This window comes from Betta splendens, chromosome 12 (genome assembly GCF_900634795.4).
Source record: "Betta splendens chromosome 12, fBetSpl5.4, whole genome shotgun sequence".
Taxonomy (NCBI): Eukaryota; Metazoa; Chordata; class Actinopteri; order Anabantiformes; family Osphronemidae; genus Betta; species Betta splendens.
The window spans coordinates 23882-46129 of NC_040892.2; the positions used below are offsets into that span (position 1 = coordinate 23882).

General features: G+C 44.8%; 2 protein-coding genes across 2 annotated transcripts in view; one reads left to right on the top strand and one right to left on the bottom strand.

Moving 5' to 3' along the window:
• LOC129604957 (uncharacterized) overlaps window positions 1-22248 on the top strand; it is a 56605-nt gene that overhangs the window by 22457 nt on the left and 11900 nt on the right. The window lies entirely within an intron of this gene.
• Window positions 72-19939, bottom strand: apc (APC regulator of WNT signaling pathway). The gene is made up of 17 exons (XM_029168264.3): window positions 19678-19939; window positions 14246-14398; window positions 13427-13514; window positions 9848-10070; window positions 9498-9606; window positions 8670-8783; window positions 8525-8587; window positions 8400-8450; window positions 8242-8328; window positions 7626-7803; window positions 7339-7539; window positions 7109-7204; window positions 6882-7021; window positions 6474-6551; window positions 6155-6271; window positions 5864-6078; window positions 72-5770 (listed from the first exon to the last, which is right to left on the bottom strand). The coding sequence occupies exons 2-17, from the start codon at window positions 14378-14380 to the stop codon at window positions 937-939; spliced, it is 6729 nt and encodes a 2242-aa protein (XP_029024097.1). The 5' UTR covers window positions 14381-14398; window positions 19678-19939; the 3' UTR covers window positions 72-936.

Sequence of the window (22248 nt, forward strand, 5' to 3'; positions counted from 1 at the left end):
CTTCAAATCTATATTTGCTGAAAGTGTATCTACATGAAAAAAACTAGGAACAAAAGAAACACAAGAACACATTTTCATCTAAATGTAGAATTTTATTCTTCAGTTATATCACCAAAGTTTTTGCCTTTTTCAACCAGCATAAACAGTAAAAATCATAACTCACAGCCATGAATAAAACTGTTCTGGCAAAAGTCATCTAGTTTTAAATTATGTGCTTCAAAGTTAAATGGATTTACAGCAATAACTTACATTTTACAGTGTTATTTGTTTCCAAGGCGACGCAGAGAGCAACGTTATCAGGTTACTTGGGTTTTCAAAGTGTTTCCAGTTAAATTAAATTTCCCTCACGAATAAAAGCAGTTAGTGTGAGTGAAGTTACTTTACATCCATCAGACTGTAATTTACAACATTTAAAACTAATTAAAATGTCTTTTTAATGCATTCCTAAAAAAGCAATAGATCGGTTAGTACAAAAACAAACGGGATCACTTACTCAGGTTCGAACCAAAAAGTCAATTTTAACATGAGGACATTGTGGTTCAGTTCAACTTTGTACGAAATTCCAAATATTTTAAAATGGAATTTGGCAGAAATGTAAAAACACATCAAACTGTGTAAAAAAACAAAACCTCATTTAAAAAATACATACTTATTTTCATTTGGAGCAGAACCGACTCAGACTCTAAAGCTACCAACATAACCACTTTCAGCATGGTAAGTGTGGGGGACATGCAGGGTCACAGCTGGAGGAACTAAGCGCTACACATGACTTTAGTGATATAAAAACATAAAAAGTTCACTTTTCTGTAGGAGCTTGACTGAAATGTAGCTGAAAAGAGGAAACTTCACACACTGTTCTTGTAAATGATGGTTCAGTGTGTGTGTTTTTTTTTTTTTAATATATTTACACATACTCCTTTTTGTGTCCAGATCCTTTCACACCGATGTCACAATGTAGGACCCACGTTCACCCCCTGATCCACCTCCTCCACTGCCATCGCCACCCTTTGGCTCACGCTTTTTGGTGACAGGGGTGGGAATGAGTGAGGGTCGTGTGGGGGTGGTAGATAATGTTGTGGTGGCTGTCGTGGAGGTGGTGGTGGTGGTGGTGACAACAACATCAGCACTGCTTTTTCTGGGGCTGGGCGTGTAATTAAAGGGGCTAACCCGAGCTGCCAAAGCCCCACTGCGCTGCTGACTGCGCTGCTGCTGCGGGGGCAGCGGCTTATCATCCAGACTCTCACAACTGTGGCGCAGGTTGAGGTTTGAGGAGGAAGAGGAAGAGGAAGAAGGGATCTTGGTAGGAGCAGAGCTGTCTATTACGGGTGGAGCATTGGTGGCAGTGGGAGAACGTGCTAAACAGGACGAGGATGAGCGTGGATTGTTAACAGGACAGTCCTCAAGACGAACCCACACGTCTTCTGACTTGTCAGCAAAGGTACGGCTTGCCGAATCACTGCCGCCTTTCACCTTCCTCCAGGTGCCCTTTGACCTAGAAGAGTCATCATCACCCCGACACTTTTCACTGGATTCAGACGAGGCAGAGAGCACAGACGATGAGCTTCCTGTTCGCTTCCATGTGCCTACACGTGGTAATGATGTTGAGTGTTTCCCGCCACTGCTTCCTCCTCCAGCACTGCTGTTCTCACGCTTCCAGGTTCCGGTACGGTTAAACCGCGACGATGTCACTTCCTGCTGGCGAGATGGACTCTCTGAATGTGAGCGGTTTACGTCATGTCTCCTGGTGGTTTGTGGCAGTGGTGTCTCAGGGCTGGATGGAGATTCTAATGGCACAACTGCAACTGCTGCAGATTCCTCCAGCTTCCTCTTTAGTGTTGGACTTGGAGCCTCTTTGATGAAAGTCGACTGTCGGACCAGTGCTGGCTTCTCAGGCTCCGCCTTTGATTTCTTTGGAGCTACAGAGCCACCAAGGCGCGATGCTGATTCACTCCTTGGAATGCCACCTCCACTTCTTGCTATTACGCTTTGTTTTGCTGGTCTGGAAGCTGGTGATGGTGATGCACTTCCTGGAGACGCTGTGCGCAGCATCTGTGGCAGCTTTCCTACTTTCTGACTGGCTGCAGACGAGGAACGGGATGGTGTAGAGTCCCGTGAAGATGCGCCTCCTCTGTCATCATTACTTCCTGGAGCTTTGGCAACAGTAGCTGCTCTGGGTTTGCTGCGGCCTCTAGCTGCTTGCTCCGACCGCGGTTTACCAGTGATCAGGCTCCTGTAAATCTTCTTCCCACCTCGCACTGCCTTTGCCTCCTCCTCTTCATCCTTCTTCTTGCCCTCCAGTGTACTGCATTCTCCTGGCTTCAGGATTCTTGCTCCTCGCTTCACTTCCTCATTCTCAGCTCCGTCATCTTTTTCTTCAGCATTGCGAGTGGTTGTTGGAAAGCGGAATGGTGAGCCAACAGACTTCAGGGATAGGACTGAGTCAGAGTCTGATGAAGGCTGGCGAGACAGCGATGAGGCAGCAGCAGCAGCATTCAGACTGCTAACTATGGAGTTGGCGCCTTCCTGGATTGCTTTCCAATCAAACGACTCAGAATCAGGAGAGGCAGGGCTTCTGGGCACCTCTGCAGACTCCTCTTCAGCTAGAATGTCATCGGCTTTGAGAACAGGAACTGACGCTGCAACAGTAGACGCAGTGGCTGCAGCTTTCTTCTTCTTCTTTGGCATAGCAGAACTGATGCACTCTTGTAACAGATCGTCCTCAGAGTCTATGCTTAACGAGCTGAGTGAGGAGTTCCTGGAGAAACAGACGGGTGTGTCTTCTACGTGAAATGCTTTCGGGGCATAGCAAATGGATGCAGAGGGACGGGATTTCAGCTCCATCTGTGCAGGTGGAGGACTTGTAGCTTGGCCTTCATCTTGCTCTTGTAGGATCGGTGGAGCAAATTCCTTGTTGTTGTTCTCCTGGTCAATGTCGCTCAGTGAACTCAGTGATGAATTCCTGGAGAAACAGACAGGTGTATCCTCAATGGCAAATTTCTGCTTCTCATCAGCTGCCATCTGATTGGTTGCTGGTTTAGTTTGAGGGAAAACGGCTGCTGTTTGATGCTTCCTCTTCCCGCTTTCTTCTCTTGCTTTCTTATCTTCATCTTTGTTACCACCACCATCGTCTTCATCAAAGTCAAGTGAGCTCAGTGAATCGTTACGTGAGAAGCAGCAGGGTGTGCCCTCAATGGGTGTGTAATGTCGTGGTGAATCAAAGGCAAACCCTGGTTTTGCTTTGGATGTTGATGTGCTGATGCCAAATGTAGCCCGCTGGGGCATTGGCTTTACAGGTGATGTTGGTTTTTTTTTCTGCTGCTGTGGGTGAAAAGGGGGCAGAACTGTGGGAGGGAGGGGGGGTGGCAGGGGAGGGGCTCCTGTATGTTCTTTACTGGCTGCCCGAGTTGGTTTTCTGGGCTTGGCTTTGGGCATGGCGGCACTAATGCACTCAGCAAGGATGTCGTCCCCATTCTCTCCTTCTGGATTCCCTGTCATCCTCTGGGTAGAAGTGGGTGTGGCTACAGATACTGCTACCTCCTCATTAGGCGGAGAATCAATGGTGAGGTCACTCAGAGAGGTGGCTGTGGAGAAGTTCAGTGGAGTTCCCTCAACGCAATAAACTCTTGGCACCTCCTCGGGCAGCGGTGGCACATCTTTCCGCTGCTGCGACTGGACACGGTGTTGAGGAAGGAGCTTATAAACGGGAAGTTGGCTGGGTTTCCGTGGCACTGCCTGTTGCTGTTTCTTTGGTTTTCGTGATGACTTGGGCATTGCCATGTTTATGCATGCCTCCAGGATTTCAATGTCATCATCGTCATCGGATTCATCAAGGATTGGTTTTGAGTCCTCCTTCCTCTCTTTGATCCCTGTCTCTGGCTCTTCTTCTTTCTGTGCCTCTTTGTTTTTCATCCCCTCTGTGATATAGGGCTCATCCAAACTGAGTGCGCTCAGACTGGAGGCGCGGGAGAAGCCATGAGGTGTGCTCTCTGTGGCAAAGTGCAGCAAAACATCCGTGCTGCTCTCCTCCTCAACCTTGTTCTTTGAATTTTCCTTCTCTGTAGTCTTTTGAGCAGATGGGGGTAGTGGTGGTGTTTTAGAGCGGCTAGGTGGCATGGTCTGGCCCGGACTGTCAGGAAGGTCACTGGGACTAACCACACCACTTGGCACACCACTGCATGGCTCGCTGGAGCGCACAGAGCTAGCAATGGAGGAGGTGGAGAAACTGTCAAGGGAGCTGACTGATGTACAGCGGCTGAACATCAGCGGAGTTTCTTGGGCATATGGCTGCTCTGGTGGGCTTTTTGGTGTCCTGGCACCTGATGATGAAGAAACATGATGGTGGTGGTGATGATGGTGGGCATGGCTGTGGTGGTGGCCACGCCGTGCTCGTGCAGAGGGAGCAGTTGCAGCAGTTTGACTCTCTGCCTCCTTTTGCTGCCGGTGCTGTTGCTGCTCGTGTGCATTTTTCTCACTGACAGGAAGCGTTGGATAGTCATTGCTGCCAACAACACCCCTTCCCTCTCTCCCTTTCCTCACCATGACATCATTGTCTTCCTCCTCAGAAGACAGTGATGACAATGAACTGCCCCTGGAGAAGCAGATGGGTGTGTCCTCCACACAATAAGTCTGTGTCGACTCCTGGTGGCTTTTTGACACAGCCCGGGTGGGTGGGGGGCGCATTTTGATTGCAGCGGTGGCATTTGTGACATTGGGGAGAGAGGGGGAAGTGGACTCTTTGCGGGAAACTTCAGCACAATATTTCAGGCTATAGTCAATCGGCTGTTCACCTGTTGAGTCGCTATTGTAGTTTGATGTTGCTGTGACTACAACATAACGTGGAGTAGGTACAGAAGCCATGCAGCCATTGCCCACTGTAGATTCACTGCCATTGTTCCTCCTCCTCACCCTTGTGTCCTGCTCATCATCACTGTCAAGGCCACAGTGAGTCGGACTCTGTCTTCCAGAATTTAGCTGTTCGTCAGAGTACTTCAGGCTATAGTTTATAGGTGTGTCCAGTTCTGCACCATCATCATCTGCCATGTGGTTTGCACTGCGGATTTTATGAGCCAGGTCTGCTGGGTACTTCCTGTAGACACAGCACTTGTTAGCAGCGTTTTCATCTGATGAGTAAAACGGTTCTGATGAAGGCTTGGTTTTGCCACGATTGCCGTAGCCATCAGCACTTGTCACACTGTTTAGGCTGTCGCTGGAGGCCCGGACACTAGGTGGGAATACCGGTCTTGCATGTGCAGTGTCGTCCGTCATTCTCTTTGATCCGTCACCATTCTTAGGGCTGGACAGAACTGGTGTGTTAGCAAAAGGACGAGTTGTGGCCCCACCCGCTCCAGACCCATTACAGCCTCGTCCTTTCCTGTGTGCTGCCTTGGGACTCAGGTTGTCAATATTGTCAAAGGTTTCAGACAGCTGCTGTGCATCCAACTCCTCAAATAACGCCTTCTGTTTGCGCGCATGCAGTGATGGGGCACCAGCACCTGGCGACACCACACTAGTGTCCTTATAGCGTGCTGGGCGGTTGGCCATCAGGTTACGCAAGGCAGCAGCACTGCCCATGGCAATCATCTTGTGACGTGAATGAATGAGGTTACGAAGCATGCCCACAGCACCCAACTCCCATAGTGTCTCCTGGTCTTTGGCATCTCGTGCTGACAGGTTCCACAGTGTCCCGCAGGCATTTGACACAATGGTCAGACTGTGTGACTTCAAGTGCTGCAGAAGAGTTGGCAAGCAGCTATGCTCACGCAGAATCTGCCTTTGGGACATCAATCACATGGAAAAAAACATAATGATGACTTTCAGTTAGTAATTTTCTGGATCAGTGATTATAAATGTTTTGTCTGGTTACCTGTGACCTTCATTGGTAGCAATAAGGCTGGAAACATTGCGCAAGATGCCACCACCACTTTCTATGATGGCAAGCGTGTTGCTATGGCTACGATGGGTCAATGTTCCCACTAAAAAAGCCAGAGCACCATCCACTGTGCAGATGTCTGCTTTGTTCTCAGTGCAGTGGGCTGACAAGTTCCATAGTGCACTCAGTACAGATTTCAGAGTTGACTCCTGGTGGAGAAGCAACAAATACTGAACAACTGTAGAAGAAGTGGTTCACATTCAGAACAGAAAAAACAAACCAGACCTTTTGGACATCAAGAGCACAGCCCATCAGTGCTCGTACACTGCCAACCTCACGCAGTGTCTTCTTACTGTTGACATCAGCTCGCCATGACAAGTTCCTCAGAACACTAGCTATCACCTGAAATAATAACAAAGCTCAGTGAAAAGAACCAGCAGGGAACTGAAAGAGTGACACTCTAAAGCCATCATAATAATAACAAGCGATTCTATTTAACTCATGACTACCATAAACAGTATTTCATTGAACTATTAACCTTTTAAATACATTTTAGAAAAACATTAATAGAAGTAAAATACCATGTTAAAGAAAGTGAACTCACCTGCTGCAGGTCTTCACTCTCAGACTTCAGCTGGGCAACCATCGCCCTCATGCAGCCCTTCATAGAGCACAACGTAGCCTGAAGCAAAATAAAAAAACACTACTATGATCTGATTAAGACCATGCCTTCCATGAAGAACCTCTGGTATTTGTACTAGACCAGAAGAGATTATGCCTCTATCTGACATAAAAAATAACATAGGTGCTACCACTGCAGATGTGTAGTACATTGAAATAACTTCATCAGTTCTTAGAGGATACACAAGTTAAGCTAAATTAACTGGTGGTGGTCTGCTGATTTTTTCCTACAGGAAAGACTCCTGAGCCTAAGGCATGAAAGGAGAGGAGGTAGTGGTAACATCAAAATCATTTAACAAGATGACCAGAAAGTGAAGGTAGTGTACAAAACCTTATTGGCCACATCTCCAAAGGTGAGGTTGGTTAGCGCCATGCCAGCGTACCGCCGCAGAGTGACGCTGTAATGATCGCTGCTGAGGCCGAACATCTCACAGTCCACCTGTAGCAGCTCTGCCACTGCCTGCAACCCACCTGGAGAGACAAATAACCCATGAGCTAAATCAATAACTAGTCCTTAACCTGCCCGTAACCAGTCCTACCGCTTCGTGTCAGACTCACCAAGTTCGTTCATGGCGTGTCTGTGTTCTTCGTCAAAGGAAAGTTTCATGAGGACACAGACGGCTGGACAGATCTGATGCTCCACCGGAGACGGCACTAATATGGTCACACAGGCGCACAGGTTATTCAAACAGTATAACGCTATTCATACTGTGCGCAAATGTCCTGGTCATGTGACAGATTCATGAAGAAGAGTCATGTTGAATCAATCAGCTTGTGTGATCACTTACTGGGGTTGCCCTCCTGATCGACGCCCCTTTCGTGGTTTTCTTGCCAGCTCCAACAAGCTTCACAGTAGTGACGCACCTGCTCCAACAGGTGCAGGACTCTTATCTCGCGCCGCCCCCTCTTATCGTCTGGCTGACTGTGCACAATGTTGTGCAGTGCTGCCGAGGCCCGCGCACGAGCCTCCTTACTACCACGGGAGTTACCTGAGTAGACGGAGTAATATTACTTTTTAAAAGATGTATAGGTGAAAGGGGAAGACTTACCTGAACAATAAGTCAAAGTGTGTTACCCAACAACAAAGAATCTTTGTCATTGCCATGAAGCAACTGGATGAGTAGCGGCAAGCATCCAGACTGACGCATGGCGATGCATGAGTCCTGAGAACTGGACATGGCGAGCAGTGTCCGAGACATGTCGTCCTTATCGTGGGTGCCCAGCATGGACAGCAGACTGTACACCATCTCCACCTGGAGAATGTTGGAAAAATGCTGCATTTAATCATTGAAACATATTTCCTGTGGTTTGCTGTAACCTCATTAGCTGTGCTTTGGCCTTGAAGTTTTCTCCCTTCTGCTCTGCAAGAAATAGGGAGTACCGGTGTGTAGCATCCTTATCTGATGTGCCCAATGTTTTCTTTGTGCAGAAAACTATGACTATGCACCCCCCAGAGAAGAATTTATATTATGAGCTAAATCCTTGCCTCTCTTCAATGAGAGGAATTTGCCCATGCTGTAAACTGCTCACTCCTTGCAAGTAAAATCCTGAAGAAGGACACGCAATCTCAACTGATTGTGTCTGCTTTATTTAAGATTTACAAAGGGAACAAACAATTTCCCTAACAGAGAACACAGTGGGTTTATGTTTAGACAAAGAATGATCATGAATGTGTTTCTAAAATTACTAACCTTCGTTCCAAGGTGGCTAGTGATTCGTCGGGGCACAGAGTAGCCGGTTTCAGAAGAAGGCTCATGGTCCAATCGGCTGGTGGTGCTCTGTAGTAGAACCATTAATTTTTTTAGGAAGAAAAATGTAAAGAAATGTAAAAAATAAAAACACAGGTTACCTGAACACCAGCCAAACCACCATTGTCACTTGAACCCTGAGCTCCTTCTACCTGGTAGAGAGAGAGAGAGAGAAGGTGATGATATCAGGTGAGTTACTCGTTAAACTGTCAGACAGGTACGTTACCTGTAGGTGGGATCCCAGTCTCAGGATGTCTTTCTCGATCTGCTGAATGCGAGACACGCGTGCCTGAAGCCCAAATGCATGCACAGGAATAATTTAACAGTGTTGCTCACAGATCAACAATGTGTTGATTCAGGCGTATTCTCACCTGTGCTCTTCTCTCCATTTCCTGGCAAGAGCCAAGTTGTTCCTCCATCGCTGACCGGATCTGGCGAGCTTCAAATTCCAGCTGCCGCCGACTCATGTCTGTCTGCAAAGTGAACTGATGCAAAAACATTAATATCACAAAATACCTGGATAAGTTCTGTGCTTCAAAATACCTCTAAAATTACTCTCTTTATTAATCTAACCAGCATAATTGACATCATGATGCCAAGGATACAGGACGAGCCTAAAGTGTAAACTGAAAAGGAGAATTTTAAGAACTGTTATTCCCTCTGGTGTTAAGACTGACTTAACACCAGAGGGAATAACAGAGGGACTGTTCCTGACATATAAAACAAGCTTGATGCACCCACTCTGACCCAGTGGAAATATTCCGAGTGCAGGATGTGTTTAATTGCGAATGCTCTGCAAACTTCTCTCTGTGGAAGGTCATCTGTCACTAGTTTTATACATGAATGTAGCTGTTGGTCATTGGCTTTGACCAAAATTTCCTAACAATAAAAAAGATTTTGTCTTTCTTTCCTTCCATATTTCTGCTCATAGGTCAGGCTCATCAGCCCAGTTTGACCATTGTTACTGGAGCTGGTGTCTTTTTTCCATCTATTTCTCAAGGCCCTGCCATGTGTACAATAGTAAAATAATAGTACTGTAGTTGTAGCAGTAAAAAAAAACATAAAATTTTCTAAATCAATATCTGTCAGCCCAGGGATTGTAGTTTGTTTGTTTTCCTTTAGCTGTTTGAATACATAACTGCAGCAGGAGAAGATCACAGTCCTGTAGTCTAAAGATGTAGTGCAAGAAAACTAGTTACATTTTCAGTCAGTGGAAGACTGTCAATCCTCTTGGTGAGATTCTGCAGTTGAGCATAATACCAGTCCTTCTCCTTCTCCTCCTTCTCTAGCTCAGCCAATAGGAGAGACCTGTCAGCAAGGGAGAGGGAAACACTTAGAGATAGCACCAAGCAAAGGCAAAGATACAAAAAAGCAACAATTTCAAAGATTAGACGAGTACAAGTACAGCAAGTCCTGTCAAAGTAACAGAACTGAAAACAGCTGATAAAGATATTTGCAATGAAGTAGTTGTACTACTGGTTGCATTACAGGATGACTTATAGCAGTAGTACCTCAGTATAGTTAGTAACCTGCGTAGTGTCAACAGTACCTTTCCTTCTCCAGCTCCTCCAGGCAGTGGTCGTGACCAGCTCTGGCTGCAGGTGGCAGCCCTTTTCTGGGGAAAGCAGTGGACATACTTGGTCCTTGAGCTCCAGAGGTTCCAGCTGCTCCTCCAGGAGCTACAGAACCCGAGGAGGCTGAGCTAGATGAGGATGAGGAGGGCAGAGGAGGCCTCGACCTGGTCTTAAAGCCAGCAGAGTCCAGGCTCATCTCTGGAAGTGACAGAGGATGTCATGTCATTGAAGCAAGTTAACAGTTCTGCATTATTTTAATATTTTTTATATTGTTTCACAAAAAAAATGTTAACCTCTAATTTATTTTACAGTTAGTGTCTACGTATTTGAATTAGCAACCATAAATTGTTTACTTTTAAAAAAACAGAACTATCATTTAGTTGCTTTAGTAGCTCTGGCTGAGTCATCTTATTGACATCTGAGTCAAGTTATTTCCAAGTTGGTTGATTAAGTAAGTATTCTAGAAACAGTTTATAGACAGTGTGCTCCAGAGGAATCGTCATATTTGAATTACACTGCTCAAAAAAATAAAGCGAAAACTTAAACAACACAAGTCAGTCAATCACACTCCTGATTGTGACACTGATTGACAATTAATTTCAAATGCTTGCAAATGCTGTGGTAGCATGAGACAGAGTCTACAACTCACAAGTGGTTCAGGTAGTGCAGCTCATTCACAATGGCACATCAATGCAAATGTGTCTGTCAGCGTAGTGTCCAGAGCATGGAGGCGCTAGGAGACAGGCCAGTACATCAGGAAATGTGGAGGAGGCCGTAAGATGACAACAACCCAGAAACAAGACCGCTAACTCCGCCTTTGTGCAAGGAGGAACAGGAGAAGCACCGCCAGAGACCTGCAATATGACCTTCAGCAGGCCACAAACGTGCATGTGTCTGCTAAAACAGTCAGAAACAGACTCCATGAGGGAAGTATGAGGGCCCCACATCCACAAGTGGGGGTTTTGCTTACTGCCCAAACATCCCTGTGCAGGATGTTTGGCATTAGCCAGAGAACGCCAAGATCGGCAAATTCACCACTGTGCTTTTCACAGATTAAAGCTAGTTCACACTGAGCACATGAGAGACATGACAGAGTCTGGAGACACAGTGGAGAACGTTCTGCAATCCTCCAGCATGACCGCTTTGGCAGTGGGTCAGTAATGGTGTGGGGTGGCATTTCTTTGAAGGGGGCACAGCCCTCCATGTGCTCACCACAGGCAGCCTGACTGCCATTAGGTACCGAGACGAGATCCTCAGACCTCTTGTGAGAGCACATGCTGGTGCAGTAGTATACCTCACGTGGCTGGAGTGTGTCAGCAGTTCCTGCAAGACAAAGGCAGTAATGCTGTGGACTGGCCCGCCCGTTCCCCAGACTTGAATCCAAATGAGCACATGGGGGACATCATGTCTTACTCCATCCACCAACGCCACGTTGCACCACAGACTGTCCAGGAGTTGGCAGATGCTTTAGTCTTGGTCTGGGAGGAGATCCCTCAGGAGACCATTCATTTTTGGGGCCCCAAGAGGGCCTTTCTCTCAAGGGACAAGGAGGAGCTGCAAACAGTGCAGCAGGACTTATAATATAAAATCAGGAGTTAAAAAGGGCAGCTACAGAAAGAAGCTGGAGCATTGCCTGGAGCATCGCCTGGAGCAGAACAACGTCCATGATGTGTGGAGAGGACTGAAGCACATCTCAGGCCAAGGTGAGGATGGAAATGGCCACCAGGTGAAGTGCGACCAAGCCTGGGCAAATGAGCTATACCTATTTTTTAATATATTTGATTTTGCCCAGCCCCCAGTCACCAACCACACGCCCCCCTTTTCACGACTAAACCCAACAGATCCCACATACAGGAAGCCTTTAATTACAAGTTGACACCAACAGTGGAGAGGGAAAACTCCCTCTCTAACGAGGAAGAAACCTCCAGCAGAACCAGGCTGGATGTGGGCGGCCCTCTGCCTCGACCGGTTGGGGTGAGGGGAGAGAGAGAGAAAAGGGCCGCAGGAAAGGGCCCACAATGCACAGATCCAGATCAGCCACCACCCACCCCCCTCTGCCCCTCTGCTGAACCAAGTTAGGAGGGAGTTAAGGAGGGCAAAGGCCAGGAACTCAACAGGCCCTGATTACATCAGCTCCAGGCTCCTCGGGAATTGTGCAGACCAGCTCAGTGAGGTGATCCTCTCCATATTCAACCTGAGCATCAGCCTGGAGAGAGAACCAGTATTCCGGAGTACTTGTCTGGTCTGGTCCCAAGGAGCTGAACCACTTCAGACCCGTCGCCTTAACCTCTTATCTGATGAAGGCCATGGAAAGGAATGTCCTCAGTCACCTCCCAGGTGAGCTCAGCAGTGAGCTGCAGTTTGCATATCAACCAGGCTTAGGGGTGGATGACGCCATCATCTACCTGCAGCATCGGGCCCTGTCTCACCTAGAGTCCACTGGGAGCACTGTGAGAGTTGTGAGTTATTTCTTCAGTGCTTTCAATGTCATCCAGCCATAACTGCTGAGGAGGAAGCTGGAGGTGGCAGGCATGGAACAAGGCCACAGTGTGTGAGGTTGCACGACTGTGTGTCTGAGGAGTTAGTCTGCAGCACAGGGGCACCTTGGGACGCTGCTCTCCCCTTTTCTGTTCACATTGCACACGTCAGATTTAAAATACTGTTACACTCATAGCGCAGGAAGGAGCGCTACCGCAGGTCATTCCTCCCACAGCCATCAGACTATAATACAGCAATGCAGTGACACAATATGTACCTTCACGGTGTGCCCATTCATTTTGTTGTGTAACTTAATATCATCCACATCATCGAATATAAACGTGCCATATCTCTTATTTTACATGTGTGTAACTGATGACGTGCAATATCTTCATCCATTTGCCACCCATAAATATGCTGTATGCCCTGCTGTAAATATGCACAATATGTTACCTCTTACTTAAGGTTTACTAGTTATTTTAAAGTTTGAGCTGTTAATTTTTTTCTTGCAGTCATTACTTCTATCTTTTTCAATGTCTCATTGGAGCCAAAAACAACAGAATTTCCCCTTTGTGGGATTAATAACACACACTATTGAGCATCATTTTAACTGGTTTTAAGGGCATGACAGTAAAGTTAGATTAGCCTGTAGTGTTTTTTTCACTTGAATTTTTAGTGTGATTGCAACGCCAGATCTCAATGGGTTTTCATAAATTTGATTTCCATTGATGATTGTGTTATTTTGTTGTCTTATTTATCGTCGTATTTAATAAGAATATTTCACTCGTTCAGATCTAGAATGCGTTGTTTTAGAGTTCCCTTTTTTGAGCAGTGTATTAAGATACTGAATAGTTGTGGCCTCCACTAGGAAGGCTTTAGATATGATCATTGGAGGACGATAAAAAGTTCAAATTTTTGAACTTTATTTCACAGTGACATTATTTCACAGTATTGTTTTCCTAATCTTTATAGTTTTTCACTGTTGTTCCATACATTTTTGGCACGCAACTAGTCCATCCTCACCCCACAGCAAAAAAGGATAAGTTAACTGCGATTGCCACCACTGATTCAGTCACCTTTTAGTCGCTCAATCAACTCCAACTGAGATCCTGATGCCTCACCAGACTCTTCCTCTATGGTGCCCTGGAGCTGCTTCAGCACTTCCTATTTTACAGAAAGAAATATGGACAAAGTTTCCAGAGTTGGCTCCAAAAACGCAAAAGAACATTAAGAACAATAACAATTCCAAGGCTTGTGCCAGGAGAACAGACCAGAGTTTTTCCATCGACGCACCACAATGAAACAACAGCGATCATAGAGCGACATGATAAAACCAAAATGTTCAAAAACCAGGAAACTGGAGACGGGAAGTTTATACAGGACAAGGGCAATATACAACCAGAATAATAAAAGCCAACACAACAAAAATGAAAGTCTAAAGAAGGAAATGCGAAAATAATAATAAATAATACTAACTTAACATTTAAGGTATTTAGGGAAAAATAAAAACGAGCCTAAGTAAAACAAGAAAATTGTAAACAATTACAACGCAAAATGTCCCAAACCTACATATATTCAAAGACAATGGTAAAAAAGCGTTCAATGTGGCCAGATTCCCCAGTGTCACCATAAAGATCCTCACAAAAAACACTAAACACTACCTAAACACTAACAAAGGGTTTGTGCATGAACTGATCGGTTGAAATTCCACAGGGCTACTTTGATATCAAAGGCAGAAGCACCGATAAGCAACTGTGTGGATCAGTTGGTGGAGAATCATCAGAGGTTTTATACAGAGACGAGCTCCAGGCAGAACAACCCACCACAGTGCCACACAACAATGCCCAGAATTCACATTGGTCCAGTACAACAGTAGCATTAGAACCAGTCCTGACCTTCATGTTGGAGGCCTCCGACTCCAGCTTTGTCAGGTGGTTGGAATTGTCTTGCAGTTCCTGTCTGAGGTTTGAGTTCTCCATCTTCAACACCTCCACCTGTTTCAGCAGTTGGTCATATGACGCTGCCGCCATGCTGGAGTCACAGGTGACCTGCGAGTACAAGCAGTGCTGTATTGCTAAAGGTACTGTAGTGCCACTGCAGACATGAGGAATACAGTATTATATAACATACATTGAAGAAACCCTATTTTAAAAAGACAGACTTTGAGACAGGTGTTCAAGTGTTGACATTTTATTTTAAGTTGTTTTAAAGCATCTAACAGCTTAAGATAACTGTTAGAATTACTTTTATTATTCAATACTATGAAGATGCTCCTTCTTTCAGTGCAGACCAGCTACCAGTCAACATGAAGGTTTCAACTTCTTCTAGGACACTGAACTTCCCTGATGACAAGCAGTGGGAGGCAGCCTTAAGGAATAACGCAATGCACCGGCGAAAATTGGACAGTGTTTGGTGTGTTACAGCACTTAGCCTGTGTATCGTCAGCAGGACCCAAGAGCAGCTATGCAAAAGCTTCTGGTACTAAAAGGAAATACAAGGATTGTCACAGAGCTGAACAAGCATCAATAGTAATAAACACAATGCTTTCTTTATTTCCATCATCTATCGGAGCCCATTTAGAGTGCTGGGACCCCCTCTTTTAATACACCAACCCCCTTTCATTGTCATCAGATTAATAAAACCACCAGACGTGCCACAAAGAAACCAGAACCCAAAATAAAGTGACCAACACCAGGTCCCATTTTTACTGCTTCACCCATTACATACTGTGTGTACAGTAGGTATATGGTAAGTAGCTAATACTAGCACTGCGGTTCACTGAAGTAGCTCTGCAGTAGTACATTGATCACCTCGTAGCCTCTCTTCCATCACAAGTCGGCCATTTTCTCTCCCTCCTCTGTTGCCTTCATCATCCCCATTCTCAGTCCATCCTCTCCCACTACATCCCATCATCTACCCCCCACCACTCCTTCACAGGAAACACACACACACACACACACACACAAACGCGAGAATGTATTTAATCCTCGACAAGGGACAATGCAGAAGAACAGACAATAGTCGTCAACCTGGTACCGTTTGTCTTATTTCCCATCCCACAATCATTCCATCACTGAGGAAAACCAAAGACAAACACACATGAATAAAATAAGGATGGATAAAGAAAAAAGAAAATGGCAGCTCACCCCATCGCTCTTTCCTCCATCACTTCCACCCTCTAGCTCTCTCTCGCTCTCTCTGCTTTACACAGTCAGCTGGGAAAGATGGCAGCCAATCAGCAGCCGAGAACCGACACAGGAGGGGGAGCGGCCCCCTCTCCCTGCTGCTCCCAGCATGCCTTGCAGCAGCTGCAGCAGCAAAACTTACGGGGTTATTGAGGCAGGCAGGCAGGCAGGCGCGCACGCGCACACACACGCGCGCACACACACGCGCGCACACACACACACGCACACACACGCGCGCACACACACGCGCGCACACACACGCGCGCACACACACACGCGCGCACACACACACACACGCGCACACACACACACGCACACACACACACGCACACACACACACACGCACACAGCTCAAACCAATACTGATCGAATGTTTCTAACTATTGTAGAGCAGAACCAGATGGATCATTGAGAAAGGTGTTTAAATGATCATACACTAAACACTGGAAATGGGCAGACACCGATGCCTCACTACAATGTGCAAAGAAGCAGAACCCCCACAGTTCAAGCAACCACCTTGACCAATTCTAACTTTCTCCATTAATTCTTTTCTGCTCCAGAGTTTCCCCGTTTCTCCTTCAGCTTCTCTTCACCATCACACTGTTACAGGAAGACCCTGTACTTAGTCAACTGTATGATCATGTTGAATCAATAACACACACACACACACACACACTACTCAGAATATATGCACAAGATACAGTCGTGTGTTCATGAGGACTCTGTTGTCCTGTTGTAAAAACTGTTCCTTTGTCTGTGGCCTCAGCATCCTGAGTCTTTTGCCAGAGGGTAACCTCTTAAACACCCAGGGCCTCATGTACAAAGTGTACTTACACACAAAAACCTGGCATAAGCATGAATCTGCATCTATGTTTAGATGTACACTACCGTTCAAAAGTTTGGGGTCAGTTAGAAATGTCCTATTTTTGACAACAAAGCACTGGTTTTTGCAATGAAGATAGCTGTATACACTGCTAATGTGGTAAATGACTATTTTAGCTGAAAATAGTGACTGGAAAATATTTTTTCATGCAAATCTACATAGGTGTGTGGAGGCTCATTTCCAGCAACTATCACTCCAGTGTTGTAATGGTACAATGTGTCTGCTCATTGCATCAGAAGGCCGATGGAGATTACTAGGTTACCTCAACAAATGAGCAGCAAGAATGCCAAAGGTCTGCAATGCTTTAATTGCTGCAAATGGAGGATTCTTTGACAAGAGCGAAGTTTGAAAGAAAGAAATATTATTTCAAATACAAATCTTTATTTCTTACCTTTTGAATGTGTTAAATATATTTTCTATCTATTTTACATCTCATGGTTTTAATAAACGTGTGACTTTTCATGGAAATCACTGTGTGGGTGTCTGGGTGTATCAACAACTACGTGAAGTAGAAATGTGCACAGATCTATGGTACCTCCCTGGCTGGCGTAAGTACTTTTCTACAGCTATTGGTCTGTTGGCAGCACAAGAGGTGAAACTGGGAAACTGATAATCACATGAAAAAGTAACATTATTCACATCGGAGGAAAACTATAAACAATTATTATAGCCACATATCTGCAATTACATCAAAAACTACATCAAGGCTTCAGAGCAAACTCTGCCACCAGGTCTGGTAGTGTAAGTTCCCTTTTTGCGAAGATGTCTGTAAAAAGTGGTTGGTTAATTGTTCTGGCTGGAACAGGAAATATAGGGTTGGAAACCGCTAAACTCTGAAAGATGGGTTTGGGGCAGACTAAGGCTTACCAGACAGCAACATTGCAAATTTAATGACATGTAAATATGGTGATGAGTGCGTTTCATGTCTCCATAAATGGGTAAATAATTATGGGTTTAAACAATGTTTGAATGTGATGTCATGGGGTAGGACTAGAAATGTCTAAAGTGAAAGTAAAGTGAAATCTGAAATGCATTTCCTTGTTGGTATATCAACTGCTATCACATGTTTGAAAAAAAATTTGATCAGAGGATATAAAAACATGTGCAAAACGGTGCAAAAATATATTCTATAACAGCAGCTGTAGCCAAGTTAGAGGATCTCTATTTCTGCTACGGTGCAGAACCTGCAGAATTGACACCTGCACACACGGTATGAATCAGTACTGCGCTGATGCAGATATATAAATAGGTTAATATATTTATATGGAGGAGTGTCACGGGAGGAGTCTGCTATTCAATCATATGTGCTCAATTCTACGTTGATTGGGATGTTTGAACAGTGTAGATTCACACTTAGTAGAGGTTGATACATTTATACTTAGGCAGTTTTCTGGGTTTAAATGTACACTAAGTTTAGTAGGAAATCTACGCAAGTCTTTGGGCAATGGGCAGTGTTTATGTCCCTTTGTTGTACCTTCATGTGTGCCATGGTGCAGCTTGTAGATGTAGTGTGTTAGCACAATCTCAATGGAGCAGTGGTAGAAGGTGAGCAGCAGCTCTCTCTTCAGGTTGACTCTCCTGATGATTCTCAGGAAGTGCTAAAGACTATGTTGGGCCTATTTAACAACCTCTGGTGTTTGAACTCCATTTGAAGTCTTCATCTATGTGCACACCTAGATACGTGAACCTTGGAACCCTCTCCACACTCTCCCCATTAATGTAGACGGACTGCAGATTTGACTTTTTCCTCTGGAAGTCCAAGAACAGTTTTTTGGTCTTAGTGGTGTTTAAGACCAAGTTGTTGTCCTCACACCACACCACCAGCTTCTGGATCTCATGGCTGTATGCTGTCTCATCACCACAAGAGATGAGCACCACCACAGTGGTTTCTTCAGCAAACTTAATGAGGCCGTTGTCTGGGTGTGTACTGATGCAGTCATACAGCACAGGACTCAGCACACAACCTTGAGGGGAACCAGTGGTTATTCTCAGAGCTGTGGAGAGATGAGGACCCACTCTAACTCTCTATCAGAGATTAAGTCTCTGAACCAACAGCAAGTGGTTGGAGTCCAATGTCCATCAACTTTACTGACAGTCTGTCTGGTACTATAGTGTTAAATGCAGAGCCAACGTTGACAAAAAGCAGACTAGCATAATGCCCTTGTGTTTCTAGGTGAGAAAAGGTGGAATGGAGAGCTGTGGTGATGGCATCCTCTGTCAATCTATTGGCTCTGTGCGCAAACTGCTGTGGGTTGAGTGTGGATGGGAAGTAGGACATGATGTGACGTTGAACCAGTTTCTCAAGGACTTCATTAGAATGAGTGTCAGAGCTGACTGTTCGCATTAAAATTGTTATAACCTTGCCTTGCTTCACTTCATCAAATCCATCTTTTTGCTGAGTTAATGCCATTGTGCTATGATTATATGGAGTTTAGAGGTTCCTGGGGCCTCTATTTACATAGACATTCATCCTGAAATTTGGCTTGGGGTTACAAGGGTTTAAGAGCCACTTAGGCCTTAATATCAGCAGCCTAATAAAAAGCTAACCAAAAAATATTGCTCTTAATAAGAATGACATCTGGTAGGCCTGGTATAGCAGCGAAAGGACATGCCATGTTTTCTGGGGAAAAAGAAAAAAGGATATGGCCTAGAATTGAGCCTTGGGGAAGTTGTGCTCAATTAAAAATGATGTTACCTGACTGAGAAAAAAAATTCTCTAAAACCTTTGATGATTTTGATGTATGATACATACAAGACAACGGATTACCGATTGTACCGATACAGTGGTTGATTGGGTCAGACAGTGTGACAAGAACCATCTCACCCTGGTCTGAACGGTAATAGCAGTGACGACAATAGACCCATGGTAAACTAATATGGAGCATCACTGTACAGTAGACGGAAGAGTGAAGCGGCCCTGTGATGGCAGTGCGTAGTGCGGTGGAGTAACATCTGGCAGGACCGCTGCAGTCTACCTAGCAACAGTACATGTAACTATACCAGCAGCTTTACTGCCAAGGCTTACTTTTAGCTAAGCTGTTAGCTAAATCCCGACTAACACTGACCCGTTACTATAACACATTGCCCACGGTATATACAGAACGCTCCCCTTAATGGGGCCTATTAAATCCACTATTCTTCATATCTGTTTTGTTAAACTCATCAACAGGCACCGATGTAGCTACAGGCCTACCAAGACACCAGAACCCAACCAAAACAAACGGTTAGCTAAAAGCTAGGCTATTTCAGCCGTCCTTACCGTCCCGGTGAAACTGTCCAAAATCTGCCTCCGTCTGCCGCAATTTCAAGAACCCATTAGCGTAGAACCATATGCCATCATTAAATAATCAGTTACAGACAGCAGATGCCTCTCATGTGTCCGACCAGAATGACAAAAATCGAGTTCGCTAAAAGTCTAAGTCCAAGAGAAGTTTTAACTCGGCCTTTTGGTTGTGGAAAAAGTGGGGCTGCAGCAATCCGCCATCTTGTTTTCCATGTCCGCGTGAAAGCGATCTTCTTCTTCTGTGTTATTTAACGGCGGATGGCAATCTTCACCTTGAATTACCACCCCCTAGCGCTACTAGGGGAGCTACTCTCTCCACCTCCCCACAGAACTCAAAGAACCCATCCAGATGCCATCAGATGCAGTGTACTATTTAACAAAGTATGTTTTCTCTGCATTACTTCTAGATCCCTCAGCATGGATTTTGCCGTTGGCCATTACACCACACTCCCATAATCAGTTCTTCCTTATCCTTATTAATGCCTTATATAGATATTTCAGTGAATCAAAGCTTCCTCCCCAGTCTAAACTAACTAAACACCTCATGACATTGACAACTTTCATACCTTTATCCCTTATACTCTGTACATGCTCCCTCCGTATTTACTTCTGGTCAAATATCACACCCAAATAGTGAAAACTCTAAACCATCTCAAAATTCCTACTAATATGTACACTTGTAACTTCCACCCTCCTTCCTGCCTTTTGTAAACATCATCCCCTTATTCTTCTCAACAGAAAATTTAAAACCACACATATTTCATTTGCTTACTACTTTGCTTTGCTTTTGCACCTTCTCTGACATATGTCCTCTGTTTTGCCCTCTTTTCTAAATTGCCCCATCATCTGCAAACAGTGATCTGCCTGGATCTTTTTCAATCCCACTTAATGGTCCATTAATCATGTGGGGACTCTGTAATTAAAAAATTTTTGCCTTTGCTATTTCTTATCCAACACAGTTGTCATGTGCTGGTTAGGTGCAATACTGAACATTCTTACCCAAACAAATAATCTTTTGCGCCCTGTCGTACATCAAGTCTAAACATCTGATGTTTCATTTGACTGACTAATAATTTATGATATATGTTTGTCTTTTACACCCAGACTCTGGCTCCTTCCTATCTGACTCCCCACCAGACCCAAGGCTGTTAAAGCGAATGCATCTTGTCTTGGAAGCTTGGTGTTCCTTTCTTTGGATAACAAGACAGAATGATGCAGAAGTGAGAATGTTTGTATTCTCACTCACAGCGAGATAAGGTGGCGCAAACAATTCCATTGCTGCAGAGAGACATTCCACCAGAGCCAGAGAAAGGGGTTAAAAGGCAGAAGCAACTTGAGAATCGTGGGCTCTTTGCATCACACCTTCGTGGTGTGTGCATTGATCTCCCCAGCTGGTTTTTGGTTTGTTGATGTGCACGATCAACATCCATGCTTTTTATTTGCTTTCCCCATTATTTTTATTTTCTTTATTATTTCAATAAATCGCACAAAAGGACAACTCTCTCATCTGCTTCTTTATGGAAAATTTCCACCACAGACTCATTACACTCTCTTGAGGTGTTCCATTTTCTATGTCATAGTTTCCCCCCCACCCCACCTCAAACTTAACTTGGATTTTCCATCTGTCCAAGAAGCTTCTAATTCATCTTCCCCCTTACTCCTATATTATGCAGTGAAATTAACAGACCCTCTTTCCTCAACATGTCATACACTTTCTCCACATCAAAAAACATTGCTACCATCACCACCTCCTTATTCACCTGTGCCTTCCTTACATCATCTTCTAAATGAACAATGGGATCTATTTTTTATCTACCCTTCGGGTTAATACATCAACCTTTCAATTAACCATTCTTTTCATTAGGTTGCACATGTTTGAAGTTAAAGATATTGGTCTGTAATTTCTGGGTTTGCTTGCATCTTTCCCTGGCTTCTTGACTGGAATTATCACTGCCTCCTTCCATTCTCCTGGTATTCTACCCTCACTCTACACTGTTAAACAAATCTAATACCCGCCCTAGACCCATGCTGTTTTAGTTTTTAATCATACAACAGCATATACCATTCTTCCCTGGTGCTGTTTTACCCCCTTTAAACAGAGCTGCCTTGAGCTCCTCCATAATAAAGGCATAATTTTCTTCCTCTAACGTGTCATCGTGTCCCATGAGGCTGGCATATTCTCTTATTATTGTTCTAAATAGTAACAAACCTTTCAGCCATTTCTTCTGCTGTCTTTACGTTTTTAACCACCATACCCCCCCCCCCTTTCTTTAGCACTGGATAGGTGTTATGGGAAAAATTGTCTCTTCCTTATTTTTATGTGTCTTCCTTATTTCTATGCATTTCTATGCAGTTATTATACGAGTTATGACTTATGTTCTGCAATTAATATCTTATGTTTTGTCTTACTGTATGCATTTGACATTTGACCTACATTGTTCAATGGTTGTCTCTGCCTGATAGACTCTCAACTCTAGCTCCCAAACCCAAGGTCGGGGAGTTGTGCTCCTTTCTCACAGATAGTTGGACGTCAGCAATGCAGGTGTG

Bases quoted from the DNA above. Each gene is read 5' to 3' on its own strand.
- apc (XM_029168264.3), bottom strand. From the start codon at position 14,380: ATGGCGGCAGCGTCATATGACCAACTGCTGAAACAGGTGGAGGTGTTG. The intron at 10,071-13,426 runs GTGACTGAATCA...TGTCACTTCCAG, and splicing joins GTTGATTGAGCGACTAAAAG to AGATGAGCCTGGACTCTGCT. The intron at 8,329-8,399 runs GTAACCTGTGTT...GTTCTACTACAG, and splicing joins GTGGTTTGGCTGGTGTTCAG to AGCACCACCAGCCGATTGGA.